The sequence below is a fragment of the Labrus bergylta genome, chromosome 10, assembly GCF_963930695.1.
Source record: "Labrus bergylta chromosome 10, fLabBer1.1, whole genome shotgun sequence".
NCBI lineage: Eukaryota > Metazoa > Chordata > Actinopteri > Labriformes > Labridae > Labrus > Labrus bergylta.
In genome coordinates, this window is record NC_089204.1 from 13,580,805 (window position 1) to 13,600,955 (window position 20,151).

The 20,151-nt window shown below is 38.2% G+C and overlaps 2 protein-coding genes across 3 annotated transcripts; both read left to right on the forward strand.

The window, feature by feature from the left end:
• Positions 1-595: 595 nt before the first annotated feature.
• On the forward strand, positions 596-12,322 carry plekha3 (pleckstrin homology domain containing, family A (phosphoinositide binding specific) member 3). Its single transcript, XM_020645651.3, has 8 exons — positions 596-920; positions 2,268-2,384; positions 2,471-2,620; positions 3,508-3,629; positions 3,934-4,038; positions 5,734-5,777; positions 6,587-6,681; positions 7,623-12,322. The coding sequence occupies exons 1-8, from the start codon at positions 881-883 to the stop codon at positions 7,739-7,741; spliced, it is 792 nt and encodes a 263-aa protein (XP_020501307.1). The 5' UTR covers positions 596-880; the 3' UTR covers positions 7,742-12,322.
• LOC114917144 (protein suppressor 2 of zeste-like) lies at positions 7,883-17,012 on the forward strand. 2 transcript variants are annotated; one of them, XM_029279661.2, is made up of 4 exons: positions 7,883-8,018; positions 12,619-12,751; positions 13,536-13,664; positions 14,910-17,012. In XM_029279661.2, exons 3-4 carry the CDS (start codon positions 13,590-13,592, stop codon positions 15,774-15,776), a joined length of 942 nt encoding a protein of 313 aa, XP_029135494.1. In that variant the 5' UTR covers positions 7,883-8,018; positions 12,619-12,751; positions 13,536-13,589; the 3' UTR covers positions 15,777-17,012. The 2 variants fall into 2 exon arrangements, with proteins under 2 accessions (XP_029135494.1, XP_020501306.1); XM_020645650.3 differs by having other exon boundaries at positions 7,893-8,018; positions 12,671-12,751.
• The last annotated feature ends 3,139 nt before the right edge of the window (positions 17,013-20,151 follow it).

Consider the following 20,151-nt stretch of genomic DNA (forward strand, 5'->3'; position numbering starts at 1 on the left):
GAATCATATCACACTGAATGATAGTGGATTTGAGATATTTAAACTACAGTACAGTAATCCTAAAATGCTTTCATAGGCTCGGCTATATTTATCAAGTTAAGTGTCACAGAGGCTGAATAAAAGGCCTTACCTTTGATTGTTTTTGTTCTCATCTTCGAAGGCATTTTTGAAAGGAGCTGTGTTACCTAAAAATTAAATATGCATTCCTTCACCTTCATCTAAGGTTTCAGGCCTAAATCTTGTAAAAGTTGTAAAGACACCATCATGACCTCAGAGAAACACGAGATCGTGGTAACAGCATTAAAAGACCATTTCGGATGTTCTTGGCATTTACAAAGGTTGACTTTACTCACCTCGTTGTCATGGAGACAAATGCCTCACTCACTATGAACTCAATCTGCTAATGTTATTTTCTTTTAATTAAACAAGTTTTTTTTTTTTTAAATATTCGTTTATAATACACGAACACACAATCTCCGACCTGCACCTCTATACGACAGCAGTATTTGTAATATTTACAGTCTATGGTAGGTGTGTTTATATTCTCCTTGAGAATTGGTCCCCGCGGTGTTCCGTAGCAAAGCTTCTGTTTTGTTGACATTTTTTTTTCCTCCATCAGCTGACTGCCACAAGTAAGCTAACCGGTTTATGGACAGCTCAGCACACACAAACCCTCATCATGGCATTATTCTACCACCACTGCCTTCTAGCTCTCACAGACAACAAGCAGTTCACACACTTTTAGAGACACATCTCAATGAGGGTTATTTTATAACCGAGCGTCACTCGAGAGAGAGCTAAGCTAACGGAACGTCGGCTAGCTTCAGTTAGCCTGCCGTGCTAACTACAGCTAACAAGCTAAACAAGCCGATGAGACACCATGGAGGGGATTCTTTACAAATGGACGAATTACATGACAGGTGAGTCGTCTGTCTACCAGCTAAACGTTAATATTATTACAAGGTTACGACATAACATGCCAGCTGTCGTTTGTTGTACTTGAAAAGGTTATTTTTTATTTATTTTAGCAACACGATATCTCACAACTTGTCAGTCTTATCATCATCAAACAGGCAGAGCATCCCTCACACATGTTTATTAATATAGTTTAACATGCACTTTGCTGATACTGTGTGCTGTTTGCAGGGAACTTGACAGTAACACACTATAGAGGCACAAAGCAACCCACAGTAACAGGGTTTATAGTTGCATTTGACCTTAATGATTGCAGCATAGCATGTCTATAAATAATAATGGTAGAGGACAAAATACACACTGTTTATGGCTGTTGTGACTTCCACCATAACCTGCTCTGTGTCAGCTGTGAATGAGATGAGAGTCATGTAAAATTCACATGCTTTTTTATTGCACAAGGAAGTACTGTTAGGAAGTATCCATTTTATTGGGGAGATATAGCAGCAGAATTTGAATACCAAAGTAGAAGAAACAAACATCAAAGATTCATGAATGCATAAAGATATACTGCAACACATGATATGCATTTTAACTTAAAAGTTGATATGGGAGGTGAATTAAAATATAGCAAAAGCTGCAAGTTTTGATACTTTTGCATGAAAATGTTTTTTGTGATTTTAATGCAGTGCCACCTGAAGGTCTGAAGATCACAGCAATCCAATATTTTCTTGCTTTGTCCCTCGCATACAGAAATTTCTTCGGATTGTGTGAATCTTGTAATGATATGATGTTCTGAAGGCGATGAAATCCCTTGATTCCCTTTTTTTTTTTTTTTCTTAAATTGTCTCACTATTTTCCAGTGCGATTGTTCACAGAGTGGTGAACCCCTCTCCATCCTTACTTCAGACAGACTCAGCCTCTCTTTTTGTACCCAATCATGGTACTAACCTTATTCATTGTGAGATGTTGCATTAGATGTTTATAAGCATTTCACTGCTTTTCAAGTCTTTTGTTGCCACTGGCTACACTTTTTTGAAAAGTCTTGTTCGGATCAAATTCAAAGCATACAGTTCTTCCTAAAACAGTGACAATGTTTGTCCTTCTGCTCTTCAATCCATTAAACATGGGGCTTAAATGTTTGCAAGTCATCACATTCTGATGTTGTTTACATTTTGCACAATGTCCAAACTTTATTGAATTCAGACTCTACATTGGGACTTGGAAAGAGATGATGAGCATTTCTCAATTCCTCCTTTAAATTTGACTGAAAATCTGTTCCCCCTCATTTTGAAACCTCCACCCGAAGACAGGTGTGTGTCACTTCAGTTCTGAGTTTGTCTTTGGCCCTGTAGGTTGGCAGCCACGCTGGTTCGTCTTAGAGAATGGGGTCATCTCGTACTATGACTGCGAGGATGACGTTGGCAAAGGAAGCAAAGGATCAATCAAGATGTCTGTGTGTGACATTAAAGGTAAGACTGCTGTTTTAAACGCCCGTGTGTTGTGTCTTGTTATAATTTTAAACACCTGGATTAAACACTGATATTTTATCTTTCAGTTCATCCATCAGATCCAACCCGTCTGGAGTTGATAATCCCCGGCGAACAGCACTTCTATGTCCGAGCTGTGAACGCTGCAGAGAGACAGAGGTGGCTGGTGGCTTTAGGCTCGTCCAAAGCTGGAACACTGGAGAGCCACAAACACAAAGGTACACAGAGTTTAATGTAAATCTGTCAGTCTGCTAAGTGTGTTCCTTTTTCTAAAGCTCTGTCTGTGTGAATATTATTGACTAAAAAAAAAACACACCAGTATTTGTAAGGGAAAGAAATCAGTTTAGCTCAAACTGCTTATGACTGATGAATGTAATTACCTGTGTCGTACTCTGCACAGTGTGTTCAGGTAGTGTTTGGTTCATTAGCTGCCATTACATTGCTTAGAGGTTAATAAAGAGTGGTTTTCAAGTAATTAACACCGATGTTGGAAGATTGCCCAGAGATGACTCCAACAGCTAATCAAGTGATAAATAAATGAAGTCAGATCATTTAGTAAAATATCAACAAGTACAAATAAAGATAAGAATTTTATTTTGAAAATGTCTGGCAGAAACAGGGAAACACTTGGACCTTGATTATGAATTAATCCTAGTTGTTTTCAAACACATTATTCTGTGTTGCTGATATTAACATTGTATTTATGAAGAGAATGTCGCAGAGCTGTTACTACTAAAAGAGGAGCAGCGTCTGTTGCTGATTTGCTGAAGATTTCTGACTACATTTGATTTATTTTGAGCTTTTTGAAAGAGGAAAGTTGTTTGCTGACGGCAAAGTAAAGCGCTGAAAAATTTACAAATACAGTGTACACTAAAATGGTCATTGGTCTTTAGGTCGTGTTTTCTTAATAGTAGCTTTTACTACATGGTTAAAGTGACCCCGTCTGTTGGCGATGTGTAGCATATTAGGTTCCATGCTGATACACTCACTATTGACAAGTACCTCGTACAACCCCACTTTAAAGAATCTAAACTACCCCCTGTTAAATATGTCAACTGTGCGTGTGTGTGTGTGTGTGTGCGTGCGTGCGTGCGTGTTTCACCAGGTCCAGACTGTCTAAAGACAAAGATGTCTGAACTTCGTCTGTACTGTGACCTCCTGGTCCAGCAGGTCCAAACCATTCAATCACAACATACAACAGATACAGAGGCCCCGCCCACCTCGGAGGTATCACTTTCTTTTTCCACAGACATTATATCACTTTCTTCTTTATTTTCTCAAAGTTAGACAGATTACTCTGAGGTTTTGAATGTTTGATCGTTACTCAGCAGTTTAAGTAATGGCTTGTTTTGAGTTGTTTCTTTTTCTCATGTTTTCACCTTTCACCTTTAACTTAAGTAATCAGGCTAACAAACAGACAAACAAACAGCACTGACGACATCACCTCTGTGGGTTTGTGAGGACGATGGTAACCCTGAAGTATGAGTAGTACAGTAACACTTACAGGCATTCATATTCTACATCTCTTCAGGCATCTCTCCTCAGTGCAACCTGTGCAACTTTCATCAGGACTCTGGAGGAGTGTATGACACTGGCTAACCAGAGTTTGACCCCTGAACTCCGACCTCCTGAAAGGGTAATTACACTTCCTCTAGTAAATTCAATAATCGGTCCAGTGTTCAGAAAGGGTTTTTTTTGATGCAGGAGAATATAAATATCCAAGAACATTTCCTTTTTTATTTTTTTAAATCAGTCAAGTGAAGGAAAATTAATTTCACATTCAATTATTCAGTCACATATGACAAAGATTTGCTGGATTTAGATTCTTAATTGTGAGGATCCGCTGCTTTTCTTTGCCATTTATTAAAACTTATGAAGACTGTTTTTGTTTTAAACTGTTAGGAACATATTTCCTGACTGGGACAATCAATTGCATCTAATTTAATATAATCTAATGGAACAGAAGTATGCCCAACCCTCTTAAGTGATTTAGTGATGAACATATGAAAACATCAGAAACTGTAATCAGTCATACAAGATACATTCCTAACGTTAAAGGGATACTTCACCCATTTGCATTAAGCTTTGTATCATTAGAAACCTGGTAGTATTTTTGAATGGTCGTGCATCCCGCCCTCATTTTCCCCTGAGATGGGAAATCTTTGTATTTTAAAGTCTGAAAAGGAGCTTCCAGTGACTCAAAAATCACCATTTTGCATCATTGGAAGCTGTTGCGGTTAGCGGGGTGAAATTACAACGCTAGTTCATCATATTTTCGACCACTGCAGCAACCATCTCGCGGCTATATTGCTGGCCGCTGCCAGCTCAGCAGCTGTCGGCGGTGGTGAGGATGAGGAGCTCGAGCTGGGGCGGACTGGTAGTGTAGGTACTCTCACTGTTTGCCTATGGACACAGACATAGAGTCTGTTTTCTGCCAGGAATTTCCAAGATACCAATTCCTTCTGGAATAAATCTTGGAATCAGTTGAGGAAACAGCCTTATGTGTTGAAGTAAATATGTCTGTAAACCTGACCTTAGTGGGAGTGGCCTGCGGTGCTGTGCATTCTGGGATTTGGCCTTTCATTCACATGAGCCAAAAAGACACTTTCTGCCTTTTCTCGGCCAAGAAGGCACCAACTTGAAAATGTATTTCACATTTCTACATATATGACCCAATGTCACACTCATCATGTTTGTTAGTAAGTTCATGGAGCACCTCCAACAGATGAACTTAAAGCAAATCATTGTTAACGGTTGCACCAACTCCATGTTTCCCCCTTTGTTCATGTTGGTGTCTGCACACAGTTGTTTTTGCACAGTGTAAAAATAAATCTCCATAGATCTAAAAATATCCCAAATTATTAAATCGCAGCAATCACAAAGCTCTTATTCGTTTTTAGCTACAATTGCATTTTATGGTTATTACTTTGTATCAGTCGTCTGGCACATTATGTTACCCTCTGCTTAACATCAATCACCTGATGCCTGCAGCCGTCAGGAGATGGAGAACAAGAAAACAATCCCAAGAATGCCAATAGGAAATCAAATTACACAGATGTGCAACGTAAAATGATTGTAGGGAATAAATGAGCTGTCAGTTAATTGGTAATGAGGGGAAATAACATTTGACTGTCCTTGTATAGTGGCAGACACAACTTTATTCAGAGGAAACAAAAGTTAAGGAGTCATCATGTAAACCTGAGTGAACATCTTTAAAGTGAAAATGTGGCCAAAAAAACTGACTTAGTGTGGAAGTTATTGGACCTGGACGTGCTACATTAATACATCGTGTTGCACTCACATCTTTTATTCTTTCTGTCGATGGGCACAGATGAAGAGGTCAATCAGTCACCCTGGAACGTACAGCTTTGACAGGTGAGCATACGTGTGAGTCATTCTACGGCGTTTCTAATCCTATGTACAACAATCTGAGTTGCCTTTGTGTTTGTAATGTGCTGTATCAATGAATTGCCTCTCTGCCTCGTTACCAGGTCCTGCCACTGTTAAGTAGTTGTAATGTCTGTATTTGTTTAGCAAACACGCAGCCTTGCTTCACAAAACAGCAGAAGAAACAGCGTGAAGTAGCCAACAAGAATATATTCAAGCTTAAAAACAACATACATTAAAAACTAATGTATGTGTTTAATTTGTAGTAGACTATTTAAACATTCTGTTAAAACAGATTTATTTACAATAAGTCAAATACAAACGATCTGCTAACCCAATTAAAGCAGAATAAAGTTTAAGATTTTCAGTGACAAATTGCATTACTGTAATATTAATTACTAACACCAGGAGGCAGCATTGTAGCCTCTTTATCATTTCATATCTAACTGAATATTTTCTATATTGAAGCACAAGGCAAATCTGATGAGATCAAAATCAAAATGATTTTTTTTAAAACAGTGCATGTGTATTTTATAAAAATATATAGAATATATAAAGATTATTTTTGTCTGATGCAGAGACTTACACATTTGTAATTATGTACAATGTCTTTAAACACAGTAAGATGTCAGAGTGAAATAAAGATTGTTTAAATAAATAAAATAAAGTGTCATGAATGTATTTTTAAAAAGTAACAGTTTACCTTTGTGTGGCATGAATCTTAGAAGAAGCAGGCAAAACACTGATAGGAACAAATGTGGTGAAGTTTCCTTTTTTTAAATAATCTCTCCCCACAGGTCAGGTGTGCTGAAGGAGTACTTGAGTGGAGGTCAGAGGTCAACTCAGCGCAGGAACCGGACGTGCTCCGACAGCTCTGTTTATGATTCTGAACGTAAGACAAGTTTTCTGTTTTCTGATCATGAACACAAGAAAGACCATTATAGTGATATAACACTTTCATCTCTGTTTCTACTCAGTACGTACCACATTATTTAAAAAAACAATCATAGCTAGTAATGTCTATTTGTTATGAAAGTGCTTTCTGCTATTCACACAGAGGTGACGACTGTATGTGAATTTAATTTCAGAACCTTTCTTAGTCAAACAATGATTTCTCATTACATTTTAAACAACTATCTCCATGATACCTCAAAATAAGTAATGACTTCCTGTCAAACTTTGATTGAAATATACAACCTTTTTTTTGTTTTTTTTAACCAATGTTTTGAGAGTTTTATTGGCTTTCATGATTTCATCTCGGACAAATTGTCGCTTTAAATGATACATTCACATTTTGGGAAAAACCCTCCCTTACTTTTTCAAGCATATTTGTATGTATTATTTACTTAATGAAAGATATGTATATATCACGGTAATAAGTGAGCTTTGGAGGTGCTGGTAGTCGTATAAAAAAATACAAACATTTTTAGTCAGTAGTTGAATAAATGTAAGTACATTTACCCAAGAATTGTACTGACTGTAAGTCAATTATAAGTGCCTAATTATCTGTATTTCATGATTCTTCAATCCGACTGTACAAAATACATCTGTAATGTGTTAAAGATGAATCGTCCAAACATTATATAAAGTTAAAGTGCAGTTCATCACAACTTCATCAGAATCATGAAATGAGCATTCACAATAAAGACATCTCAGAATGTATCAATATAATCAATAACAAAGATTATTGTGGATTATATGGATTCTCCTTGTATGTGTATGATGCCTCCTGAATAACAAAAACTCACCTGTTAAAGTGTGTGTCTCTGTGTGTGTCTCTGTGTGTGTCTCTGTGTGTGTCTCTGTGTGTGTCTCTGTGTGTGTGCGTACCAGGTGTGCTTCCCGGTCTCAATGGGGACTCGTCCTCCATTCCTGAAGAGAGAGGAGGAGGAGGAGGCAGTGTGAGTCCAAAGACCACGCCCACTGACACAGACACTGACCTTTCAATCTGAAGACCCGTTGTCCATCCAGACCTACTGAACTCTGTGAATACAGAACATCAACGGATCATCATCAGTGGCAGTGCCTGCATCCAGTTGAGATATTGACAATGTCTTCATTCAACCGAGGATGAGTTCACCTCCTCTTGGATCGTCCATTCTTGTCCTTTTTTATCTGAAGTCAGCCGATTGCCAAACATGAGCACTTTGGAGTCATGTGTGTTTTTTTTGTTTTTCTTTAGTCTGAAGACACTGGAGAGATGGATATGACTGCAGTAAAGAAAGATCTGTGAGTGTTTAGTTTATCATACTTTAACCCCACTGAGGAGACAGAGCCAATGTCATCCTCTCATAAGTCAACAGGTAGTAACATTCACACTGTGGACACACAGCCGGAGACAATGTCTGCCAAATGAGGACTGTGATTGTAGAAGGCAGCTCTGTGGATATGACTATGACTTACTGTGAATCCTCTGGACAGTTTAGATGCAAGAGTTGATTGTTCACTGTTTTCTGAGAATGCTGAGAAAGTTTTAATCGTGGAGGTATTTGTGGCCAACACTGATGAAGTTAAAAACACTTCAAGTTATAAAACAAAAAAAGTATCTTCCCATACAGTATTTTTAAGCCTTTTCCAATCGGTCAACATCTTATTTTGTTGTTGAAATGTCCGAGCATCTTTCACACTCTTCTTTCAGGCTTCCATAATAATGCTTACCTGCTGAAAGCAAGGGTTTAAAAAAAACACCTTTGTCCCTCTTCCGGCCTGTCGGCTTCTAGTATTTGGTGGTGTCAGCAGCGAGGAAGAAAAAATTATAGTGTAGCCCAGGATGACTCGGGAATGAAATTGCATCTTTGCTGGTACTGAGTAAGAAATACTTTATTTATCCCCAGGCCTGGGGGGGGGGGGGGGGTGGACATTTCTGTGAGTAAGACATAATGGAAAATAGGAAAAAAAGGAGCAGGAGCAACTGTAGTAGGCTGCGTGCACAGTCGGCAAATGAGCACATGAGGCCAGTTATCTCTCTCACACACACACACACAGAGAGCTAAGGCGCTTGGGTTTTGAGATGCCAAAGTTTGCACAAATGTAATGCTCTACATGAAATGTGCCATCGGCCGTGGGTCCAGCAAAGTTTCTTCCCAACAGTAGCTTCTGGTCATGCTTAAAACAGTGAATTCAACTCTCACTCACTTGGACATAAACAGTGTTTTTGGTGTTTAAAAAACTGGAGACAGAAAAGAAGACTTGTGTTCGGCCTGCAGCTCTTTGCTTGAAGAGTCACTCACCTGCTCCTCGTGTTTGTTTTCTGCCGGCTTGTTTATCTTTTTTGCACTTCAAAGACGAGACTCAGATACAGTGGATTGAGTCTCTAAGGCCTTGTTCAGACTGCCAATCCAAATGTTTTCTTATGTTTCCTAAGAAGATTTTATCTAGACTGGGGGGGGGGGGTGATATGAAATGGGATTTGTGTAGAATAGATCTAAACCACATTTGAAAGTGGTTTCAAATGTTATGTGATTTCCACAGATACTTCTCACTAGTAACACATAATACTCCAGGCGCTCAAATTGGATATATTTGAGTCTTTCGGCTTACTCGCGTCATGGAAAACAAATCAAAGATGCCGAACAAGAACAAACCATTCCCAGACTGCATTCGAGTGGCTGTGCAGAAAGACGTAGAATCCATACTGTGGTTACTATATCGTTAATGCTATTCTGCAAAAAAAACGACGCCTGCATGGTCACCACAGCAACCGTTGCAAATTGTTGATAGAAGTGAAAGTTCCAAAAAGTCTGACTTGAAGATCTGGTTTGACAAATCAGATGTGCCTGCACTCTGAACAAAGCCCGAGGTACAGAGATGTGTGAATGTGTGAGTCACTGCCTTTAAAATGTTTGTATCTCTCAAACCTTTTTGGTAACGAACTGCTGCCAAATATTAAGTTTAAAGAAACAAGTACGGTGGCCCTGAGGGTTCAACACACACAGCAAACACAAATAGACACAACGCAAACAAAAGTTGAGTAACACATCCACCAATATATTTAAATATGCTGCGTTGTGTTGTCTATTTGATGTGCACGTCTTCTTTATTTGATGATGTTGTTTGCACATGCTCTCTGTGGTTGCAGTGTGTGGAGATCTCAGGGCCACGATGTGTTGGGTGCTTAAATGAACGAGGATTAAAGTGAAACAGTGAGTTTAGACGAGGCCTTTGTCACATGTGGAGGCGTATAAATATGTTGTGTTTTTGTGTCGGTAAGTGTTTGAGTGTGCTTTTTCTCCGCCAAGGCAAACAACTAAGCATTTTAGCAATATTTCTTTTAACTGTCTCTGCTAACTGAATTAGCGTCACAGATTCAAAAGGTAGCTGGGAATAATTATTCATGGTTTGTAGTTAGACAAATCATTGTTCTAGTAACAAAGGGGAACCTGGAGGAGGCAGGCAATGAGGCCTTTTTGTGATTTTTATCATCATTTATGATAACAGCAAGAAAGCAAGCTAAGGTTAGCCAGTTAGCTTGGCTCTGCCTCCGCTGTGTAGATGTGGCATTAGTTGTTTCTTAAGGTTAGCCGATAACATCATTTTTAAACTGTAAGCTACAAGATTTACAGGTCAGCGAGGGGAGTCTGGATGGGTAAGGTACCGTAAATAGCCATTCCTGAGCTAAGCAAGCTACCTGTCTTAATTTAACAATGTCACGAGAAAGTCTCCTCATTTCACAAATGTGCTACCAATGGTGACCCTACTCCCCCCTTGTAGTCCATCACACCCGAGCTTGGCCAGAACAGCTTCACTGGATTTTAGAGCCTTGGGTTGAAGAGTGTGTGTGGTGGCGGCCTGCCCACTGTTGACATGACTGGATTGATTCCACTTCTTAGCTAACAAAAGCTGGTGTTGCGCAGTGTTTGTTGCGTACCTTTGTGACATGCTCTGCTGTTTGAGCATGTGCCAAAGACGTCATCGAATACAAAATAAATAACGGCGTCAGCACGTGCGAAAGATGTCATCTGAACATGACGAAAACAGTCGCACGCGCTGAGAGACACGGAATACGTTTTGGGGCGTAAGATGAGATCTCACACATGACTGCTCAAGATGTGGTTAATATGGAGAGTCTGCACCTGTAAAACCAACGCTTAAAGGTGACACTTTGCATCTTCTTAAAAGTCACCTTTGGAAAAAAAAAAAAAACATGCACATAGTCCATTTATGTCAAACCTCTGAAAACCCTTTATGTAAACCTGAGTGTTACAAGTTGTGGATCATGAACCATTGCTGCTGTATCTTAGCCTTCTCCAAAGTAAACAGATTATTTAAATGTTAAACTTCTCTACACAGGTATTTCAATTAAATAAATCAAATCGCACCAAACCCAAACAGTAGCCTTTTTTCCCCCCCAAGTATCAAGTGTGCAGTTGTGGTTTGTTTTGCACTTTAGAGGGATTTTAAATGTCTCTTCTTTTGTTAATCCTCTGAAAAAAGATGCAGTGACAAAGGTACTGTGGTCAATAACAGTGATCATGGCGATTGTAAAAACAGATGTTAAGGAAATGATATCTGTTTTGAGTCAGTGTTTAATTTTTTCGATGATGTTCCGCGGCAGCCTTATGTGCGACAGTAACAATATGTGTTTGTTGAAAACATACTGAGACTGACATTTCTTTTACTTTCTCTGAAAACTGTGATGATGTGTTTCTCCAGAGGCTGCTTGGACGACTCCATTAAACTAAGTTTTATCTGTAATCACACAGTTTTTTTTCCCCCCCTCAAGCAGGTCTGCTTCATGATCAACATTATGCCTTGTGTCAAATGTCAAATGACTTGTGATCTGATGATTTTTTAAAACAGCTTGGCAGCACTCTTATCTGCAGGTTGTAGTTTATATTCACGTTGCCTATCCGATTATTATGTTTATAATTTCAAATATGATAGGCTTGAAGAAGAAGAAGAAAAACAGACAGTCTCCTGCAGGTAGAATTGGAAAAGAAAATGGCATATGCTGCAAAATTAAACCCCCTCAAAAATTGACAAAATACAAATATTTAAATGTCTTAATGTGTTAGACTTCATTGTTCATTTGTAAAATGTTCGCTTTGATGCAGAGAATTAAAAGATTGAAACCACTCTGAAATTCAGTATCTCAATAAACTATAGATTATCTATGGGTTAACAAAACAACATGGAAATTTGTGACTTTTAAAGATGCTGGTAGAAAGACTTAGTGACCCTTTGACAGCCAGCTGTTTACCACTGCTTCCACTTTGTATGCCAAGCTGTGCTAACCAACGCTGCATCCACATTCATATCAAAGTTTAGACTTGGGTGAGTGGAGTCAATCTGCTGTTTTAAGAAGGTGGGCTGTGCTTTATGTCAGGCTATAGGAAGGATAAATAACTGCTGATTTATGACTGAATCCTTATTTCTTTAATTTTTTCTTTTTTTTGTTTTGATTGTGAGCTGCTTCAGTTTTTTGGACAAACCAGCACAGATATTTCATGCCTTAAGTGTCTCTGCACGGAGTAACATGTGTGGTTGCATCCAACTTTTCATTGTCTAGATAAAATAAAGATATTTTAAACCGATTTGATTTTAAGGGTCTTATTTTGTGTGTGTATAAAAGTAATAAAGGGAGTTTTATATAACACACGCACAACCTGTTAATCAAGCATTACCTATAATAAAACAGCTGATTAAAAACAACAGGATTAACAGAAGTAGCAGAGAGAGTTTTTTCAGTTCGTCAGAGTTTGTGGTGGATGATCCTGCTCTGTATTTACAGAGGGTGTATGTCTTATCTGTAGTCTGGTTTTCTTTTTCTTCCTGTCTTTGACGATGTTCAAATCAATGTGACCCTCTGTGTACTCTCATAACATAAAAGAGACACGTACGCTCACATGGGTGGGAACACTCATTTACATGAACAAATGCAGGTGCGTGTGAGTGCTGGAAGTCGACACAACCTGACAGTCGAGCTGTTTACGGGACCTGAGGACGAGAAGGTGGGAACATGGGTAAGTACAAATCCTCAAGATCTCTACTCAAAGTTCAAATTCTCTTATATTTACGTTAGTATTTCTTTTAATGCATCCTTCTAGTTTTACTCCATATTGGACTTTATTCTGGATAATCCAGTTTCTAGATATTTAATGAATTAAACATTTCTGTATGCATAACACACAAGGACCCTATGAAATGACTTTTTAATAAGTAAGCAGCATTAACAGCTTCAATCATTAACTCAACAGTCAGTTTGTGGCCTTGCAGAAATGATGAATGGTAGATTTAGTGCTCTTCCTTAAAAGTCACTTTGGGTTATTTTTATGAAAATTCTCACTTTTGCTATAATTTTTCGCAAATTGAAACAAACAATAGAATAACAGAGAAAATAATCAGCAGATCCATAATACAATAAATGTGTCAGAAATGTCTTGTAATGGGTTTGTAAAAAAAAAAAAAAGCTAAAACAACAAAAGTTCAAAGTCGCTTTCACACACAGTCACAGAGAGTACATCTATTCTGCGTTGACTATCCTCACTTTTTGTTTAGACATTAGTTTAAACATTTAGAAACTTTATGTAACCTTTTCCTTTTAACCATTTGCTATTAAAATTCTACAATTCACTTAGCAGACGCCTTTTTTCTTGTGCTTGTAAAGGATATGAATACCATAGTAATTAAATGTTAAAAAGTATAACGAATTTCATAGAAAGAAAAAGCAAATGTCTACTGGTACCTTTAATCTGTTGAATTATTTTTGCTCTTTGTGTTGAAAGAGGTTTTTTCTCTTGCCACTAGGGTTTACCCAAGGATCAGGATGAATGCAGATGAAGAGGTGTGAAAGCTGGAACAATGAGTGGAGGACTTCAGTCACACTCTGGAGGCTCCTCAGAAGCCCAGAATACTGACAGTGAAAACCAAGCACAGGTAGATGTCTCTACTGTTTATGACACCCATGCTGCTTATCAGAGTTGCAGCTTTTTATTTTGAAGAATATTGGGCAGCCAACAAGTCCTCCTGATTCAGCAACAATATAAATCCGAGGCATTTCTATCACCTTTCCGTAGTATGACACAGTCTTGTCCTGAGGCAGAGATTTCCTGTAACTCAGTCGTCACAGCCCATAATTAACATGATGATCTCACTGTTTGATATCACATGATCACTAAAGCTTCTTAAAGCTCTGAGGAGCTTGCTGCAAGTCAGTAGGAAACAGGAAACAGTGTTTGGCTGTTCTTCTAGCCTTCCTTGCCTTCCTGGCAACCGTAACCCCCAAAAAATGTAACTTCATCTGGATGGATCTGCTTGGTGGCTTTGCATCATAACTATGTTAGACACTGTGATTGAAGCCAGTTTGTAGCCACCTGCTACAACCTTTTGGCTTCGACATAATCCTAAACCACAATGATGTAGTCATTCTAAAGCTTCTTTCATTTTTGGATGATTTTGGTGCCCCCTGTTGACAAAGTAGCACCTTCTGTCTTTTAGCTGATCTTTTCCTGTGATGCAAAATTTGTGATTTCTGACAAAAACACTTATAATAGTTCTTCATTTAAAGTGAATAGCATGCAATTGACATCAATCTTGAGCATGGCGTGCTGCTGTAATTCATGTGATCTGTGGGGGGGGGGGTTAACTGACTTTTACTGTATATAAAAGCAATCAATTCCATAGTCACACAGTCTTGTTTGCTGCTGTAGGTCATTTAGGCATTCATATTTATTTCAGTCAGTTTCATAACCAAGAATTCCTCACAGGAGCTTTATAGCAACTGTTCAACAACAAATTGTTCCAATACTTAATAGTTTTAAAGTATAAAAAAAAGATAGAAAAAGCTCAACACAGGGATAAGCACCGCCCCCTTAAAGGGGGTTTGCATACCAGCACACTAATATATAATATATATGCTCACATCAGTGGGGTCTGTAACATCTGCTTTGAAAGGCAAAGTAAAAGTCTTTTTTGGCTGAATCTGTTTCCAGTGCACTTTGTTGCCTTCAAATTTACTTAAAAATCCCGAGCCAACTTTTGTTTTGGTATATTTAAATCTTTTTTTTATTCCCATCCATCTGATAATATCTTCAAACTGAATATATGAAATAACGACAGTGGAATTCAAATCTTGATTTGACTAACTGTTTATTGGCTGTCTTTATCTCCTTGTCTGTCCAGAAAAAACCAAGCCCTGTGATCCTCAGTCTGACTCGCTGTTCTGCCTGCTACAACCACAAGAAAAGATCCAGGCGAGATTCCGATGGTGAGTCGAGCTCATCAGCTGAGGACTCTGGACCAGAGGTGGACTCTGAATCAGACGCAGAGTCCAGCTCTAGCAGCAGCAGCTCTGAGAAGGAAACAAATGAGGATCCCCCACCTGAGCCGGTGGACACTGCTGACCCTGATCTCGGAGATAAAACAGGTGGTGAGAGACAAAAGGAGGAGGGGGAAACGTCAGAGAGCAAGGAGAATAAAGGAACGACAAAGTCTATGACTCGAAGACATCCACTTGTCAAATCATACTCCCTGCCTTCCTCCTTCCCCCCTCAACTCATCCCCTGGTCCCTCTTGCCCCGCCCTCGTACGGTTGTCTCCACCCTCCACCTGCAGGTGTTATCGCAGAAACAGGACGACGACCCTTTCAACGTCATGCAACAACACCTTTTTGAGCAAGTGAAAACCGAGGAAAATGGCGGAGAAGGGCGACAAAGAATCAACAACCCACCATATCCTCTGAGACCTACAATGAACAAGTTACTATGGCGACAGTCGTCACTACAATCATCACAGCAACAGCAGCCACCATACCCGCACCAACAACCGATGCTTGAGCTGTCACATCAACGCTACCAACAACAACCTCAACACTTTGACCCTCTGTCAGCTCAGGCTCAAATGTTTCCACCTCCTCCACACACACTTCCTGTGTTACACCCCCAACTGTTGCACCCACCCATACACAACCCATTTGCACCTTACACACATCTGCATGCATCTCCTCCACAGCCACACTGGTACAGCATGCAAAATCCTTACACGCACTAGACTTATATGTAATTAAAAATATGCAGAAAATAGATGATAAAGATTTGAATGTAAGGTAATGAGGGAAACTATTTTGATTGTTACAAGGCCTATTTTTTTGCAGTGTGTAAAAAAAAAAAACTATCTTTCATAAACTCTGAACTAAAGTGATGCAGCACTTATTTGGACATTGTTTTTATTATTTTAAAAAGAAGTTAAAACTGTTTTGTGTCTATATGAGATTTATTTAATCTCTTGTCCCTGAATGTGTGTTTCCTGTAACAGCAGCTGTTAAAACAAACTGATGGAAGACATTTTCATTCTTCAGCTCTCAGCCCTGTCCCTTTACAACATTCAACACTGGGGAAAACATGTTATGCTGTTTAGTGTTTTTATTCTCTTAAAGTTAGGCCAACTATAGCTTTCAATCTTCTCCTGCCATGAGCGTCAGACAAAGTATTGAACTGTTTTACTTAAAGCTCCTGTGCAGAGTTCTATGAAGGTTATGAAACAGACTGAAATTTAAACTTTTGCTCTTTTATGACCTTCAATATCAAACAAGACCATCAAAGATTAAACTGGTTATTGGTTATGTTTTTAGGATATCTGGCACCCCTGCCAATGGGTAGGTGTCAGAACTCAAGGCAATTAATAGTAAGCTACAGAAACACCCTTAAAAAAAAATGTCCTCGCAAAGATTCATTGTCAGTTGCACGTTACGTTTAAAACAAAAAAGGAAAACAGAAAAAAACAGAAAACAATATCTATACATTTGCAGGTCAAGATGAGCAAAGAGATAAATCCTCACGCTTTGTCCACAGAGGGCGCCAAAATCAACAGAAACTGAAAATTCCTTACAGGAGCTTTAAGAAAAAACTTTTAACGCAATCACTCTGGTATGAGATAAAAGTATCTAATTAATTACCAAGAAAATGTCCAAAGCTAATTCATAGATAGCTGAACTTTCTTATGTTGACACCGATTCTCACTCGAAAGTGGTATTGAGTAAAGAGCCTATTATCTTTTCTTTTTTTTCAACAAGCCCCTGCATTAACAAAGTTAAATCAGTCAAAATATCCCAGTAAACTCAATTAAATGTATTAAGCCAACTTTCTTTGTCTCAGAAAGTGGAAGTTAGTTAAAAGCACTTTCTGACATCAAGGCTATCACTTACAGTGCTGGAAGAGCTATTTAAATACTTCACAGAATTCTAACACAGTGTTCAATGCATTGAAAATTGAATAAAGTTAAAAAGTAGCTGTTTCAACATTTTTGTTTCTACATGTTTCCTGGTGTATTACACTATCTGTGTCAACATGTACTGAATATTTGCCTACCAGACAACCTCCTCAATGTTTGATATATATCCTTTGATGTTTGAATGAATATCCTTGTTCCAGCTGTTTTTTTAAATTGTCACAGTTAACATTCGGAGTGTTTTTGACGGTTAAGGAACAATCAGTTGTCCATGTAAATAAATAATCAGCTTTACTCTACACAAGCTCAATTCTGTTGATTCTCATGGAGGTGGGTGCTTTGGGCCATCAATTTATCAACAAAAAACACACTTGAAGAACTTTAACCAGCTGTACCCAAAATCTGACTTCGTTTACCGACCAGACAAAGCCGACCATGGCAGCCGCTGAAATGGAAAATGCAGGTGCTTGTTAGCACGAGACACGAGAGCCGTATTTTGTGTCTCACCGTCACAGAGATGGACGGCTTCCAATCTCATAGAAAAAACTCACAAGAGGCTCTTTGTGTGATGTGTGTGTGGTTTGTTCCACCTTTAAAAGCCGCTAAGTCTCTCCAGATGTCCCCAAAGGGACAAAGTGTTTGTTTCCACTACAACTGCCAACACACACACACACACACACACACACACACGGATGATGTAATTGGAGGTAAAAGACACAGGTTTTCTTGTTGGGGGTTAAAAATGCAAATGGACTGCAAACACAGAGATACAAAGAGAAATATTAAGAGGGAGACTGAACTTTCTTTTCCCTCTTAGACTCTAATTTCTGTTATATCATAAAAAGTCCAAACAAAAATCTGCTTTCACATTTTTTAAATTCTCATATGCGTTTCCTAAAAACCTGACCATATTTCAATCATCAAAATGTGCTTCCTAATGAATTTTATTTTGACTGGTTTAAAGGTTTTAATTGGACCTCTATTAGATTATTAATTTGCAGTTAAGCTTTGACTATTTTAAAAACTCCTCACAGTTTTTGTGTTCATAGAAACTCTGACATTGGACACTTGATCAATTGAATGGTATTTCTGTGGCCATAACTGCAAATGTTTAATAAAGTTGTAACAAATGAACACAAATTTAAATACATTTTGAATGTGGAGAATTTAAAACTACAACTGCTGCAAATGCAACAGTGAATGTCACTGAAAATAGAATAAGTACACTGCGGTAGATAAACATCAATCTTTGTAAATTGTAAGTCAGTGGAAATATGACTGTATTGACAAGCACAAAACGTATTACTGGTTTGGAAAAAAAAAAATGTCAATGCTGAAGTGAAATCAGTTCAAAGCTTTCAAAGTCAAGGTCGCTCCACCAGGCCTGACATCACAATATAAAACTTTAACAATATCTTTAGAATAATATTTAATTGCAATACCAGCCTAATCAAATCACAGGCTAATGACAGGGACAATATGTCCTGAAAATACTACTACATGTAATGAAATGTTTCAAAAACGTTTCAGCATGATATTGAAATTGATTGATTAAAGAAGAAGAGAGGCCCGCACACTTGAATGCCACAAAAAAGTTTGAATTAATCACAATCACAATGTTTTGACCTTCTTTAGGTGATCATTTTTGAGTGTATAGCATCTGGTCAAAAAGTTGTGATTGTGATGTATGAAAACTTTTTTGTGGCATTTGAGCAAGTGTGTGGCCTTTCTTCTTCCTCAGTCTGTTTTTGTTGCATGGCCCTGCACCTGCCTGCCATGTAACTACCTCCTTTTTCTACTTGATTGATTAAGCCAAATTACTAAACAATGAATATGCTGATACCAGTCATTATATTTGTACTGTTTTTTTGACGATCATAATAAAGTTGTATAATAAAAACGTTTTTTTTACTTTATGGATATAAAGGTTAAATAACAAACAGTTGAGCGTACACATCCACCATTAGTAATTCATGAGTCTGGGGTCCATGTTAAAAGTCACATGGTTTGTTTGTGTGTTTGCTGTTGGATTTTCCACATCATTATGTTAAACATTTCCATCATATGACCCTGAGAGGCTCCTAAATCTTATGGTAAACTTTGAAAATGGTTTGGAAAAAGTGTCCATTAAGGATGGGAACATTGTGAACACTGACATCATTTTCCCTTAACTTTCTGGGAATAAAGCTTTCATCAACCTTCAGGGAGTTTACATCCGTTAAAACCGCACACATAAAGCACATTTTATAGATGTATCACAGCATTTAAAGATTCCATACATTTATTACACTCCTTGTTAGCCAGTGAAAAATACAGAAGTGAAGGCTTATGGGGCTTCTGCAATGCTGACAGTGTGGACAAAGCTTTAAAACAACCTGTTGAAATTTTACCATTGTAAGTAATTGAAAAGTTACAAAATGATACAAAATAATAAAAAATCAAAAGAACATGTGAGCATTACCTTCCTGGCATAAAATGTATTTTTGATTTGTGGATGCTTCAATGGATTTCTAGTCCACAACTCTTATTAATGACTGAAATATCCCATTGGAATATAGGCAATTTTTTATCATACATTCAGAGATTTATTCTCGGGCTTTGAGGGTTACATTTCAATGTCCATATTAAAAGTATTATGCTATATTTGATATTTATTGGGGCAAAAAGACAAAACTCAATGACGGTCATTCTTTTCAATGCCATCGAGCACCACAATTAAGTTGTAACAGGGTTTGAGTAAGGCAACTATAAGAGTAGTTGCCATTCCATTTGAAACAGACTTTCAACATTTCCACCGAACAATTTCTGTTGTGTTACTCATAAAAAACCTGTTCCAGCCAGTGCACCATCCCACTCTATGTCATCGTTTTTTCGTCAAAATATTTGACAGGTCAAGGGTCGACAATTTTTCATCAAAATTTAAGACCCGCGGTCATCGATTTTCGTTCAAATTTGCGGCAGGTCCACTGTCATTATTTTTCCGTCAAAATTAGCTGCAATCCTGCGTTCACAGTTTTTTCGTCAAAATTTGCGAAAGGTCAAGGGTCAACATTTTTTCACCAGAATTTGTGCTTTTTGGTTGAAATTTGCGACAGGTCTGCCGTTTTCGAGAAGTCCGTGGTCATTGTTTTTTCGTCAAAGTTTTCGACAGGCCGAGGTCGACATTTTTATCTTGTGACAGGTCCACGGTCATCGTTTT

Bases quoted from the DNA above. Each gene is read 5' to 3' on its own strand.
- plekha3 (XM_020645651.3), top strand. From the start codon at position 881: ATGGAGGGGATTCTTTACAAATGGACGAATTACATGACAG. The intron at 2,621-3,507 runs GTACACAGAGTT...GTGTTTCACCAG, and splicing joins GGAGAGCCACAAACACAAAG to GTCCAGACTGTCTAAAGACA. The intron at 4,039-5,733 runs GTAATTACACTT...CGATGGGCACAG, and splicing joins AACTCCGACCTCCTGAAAGG to ATGAAGAGGTCAATCAGTCA.
- LOC114917144 (XM_029279661.2), top strand. From the start codon at position 13,590: ATGAGTGGAGGACTTCAGTCACACTCTGGAGGCTCCTCAGAAGCCCAG. The intron at 13,665-14,909 runs GTAGATGTCTCT...TTGTCTGTCCAG, and splicing joins ACAGTGAAAACCAAGCACAG to AAAAAACCAAGCCCTGTGAT.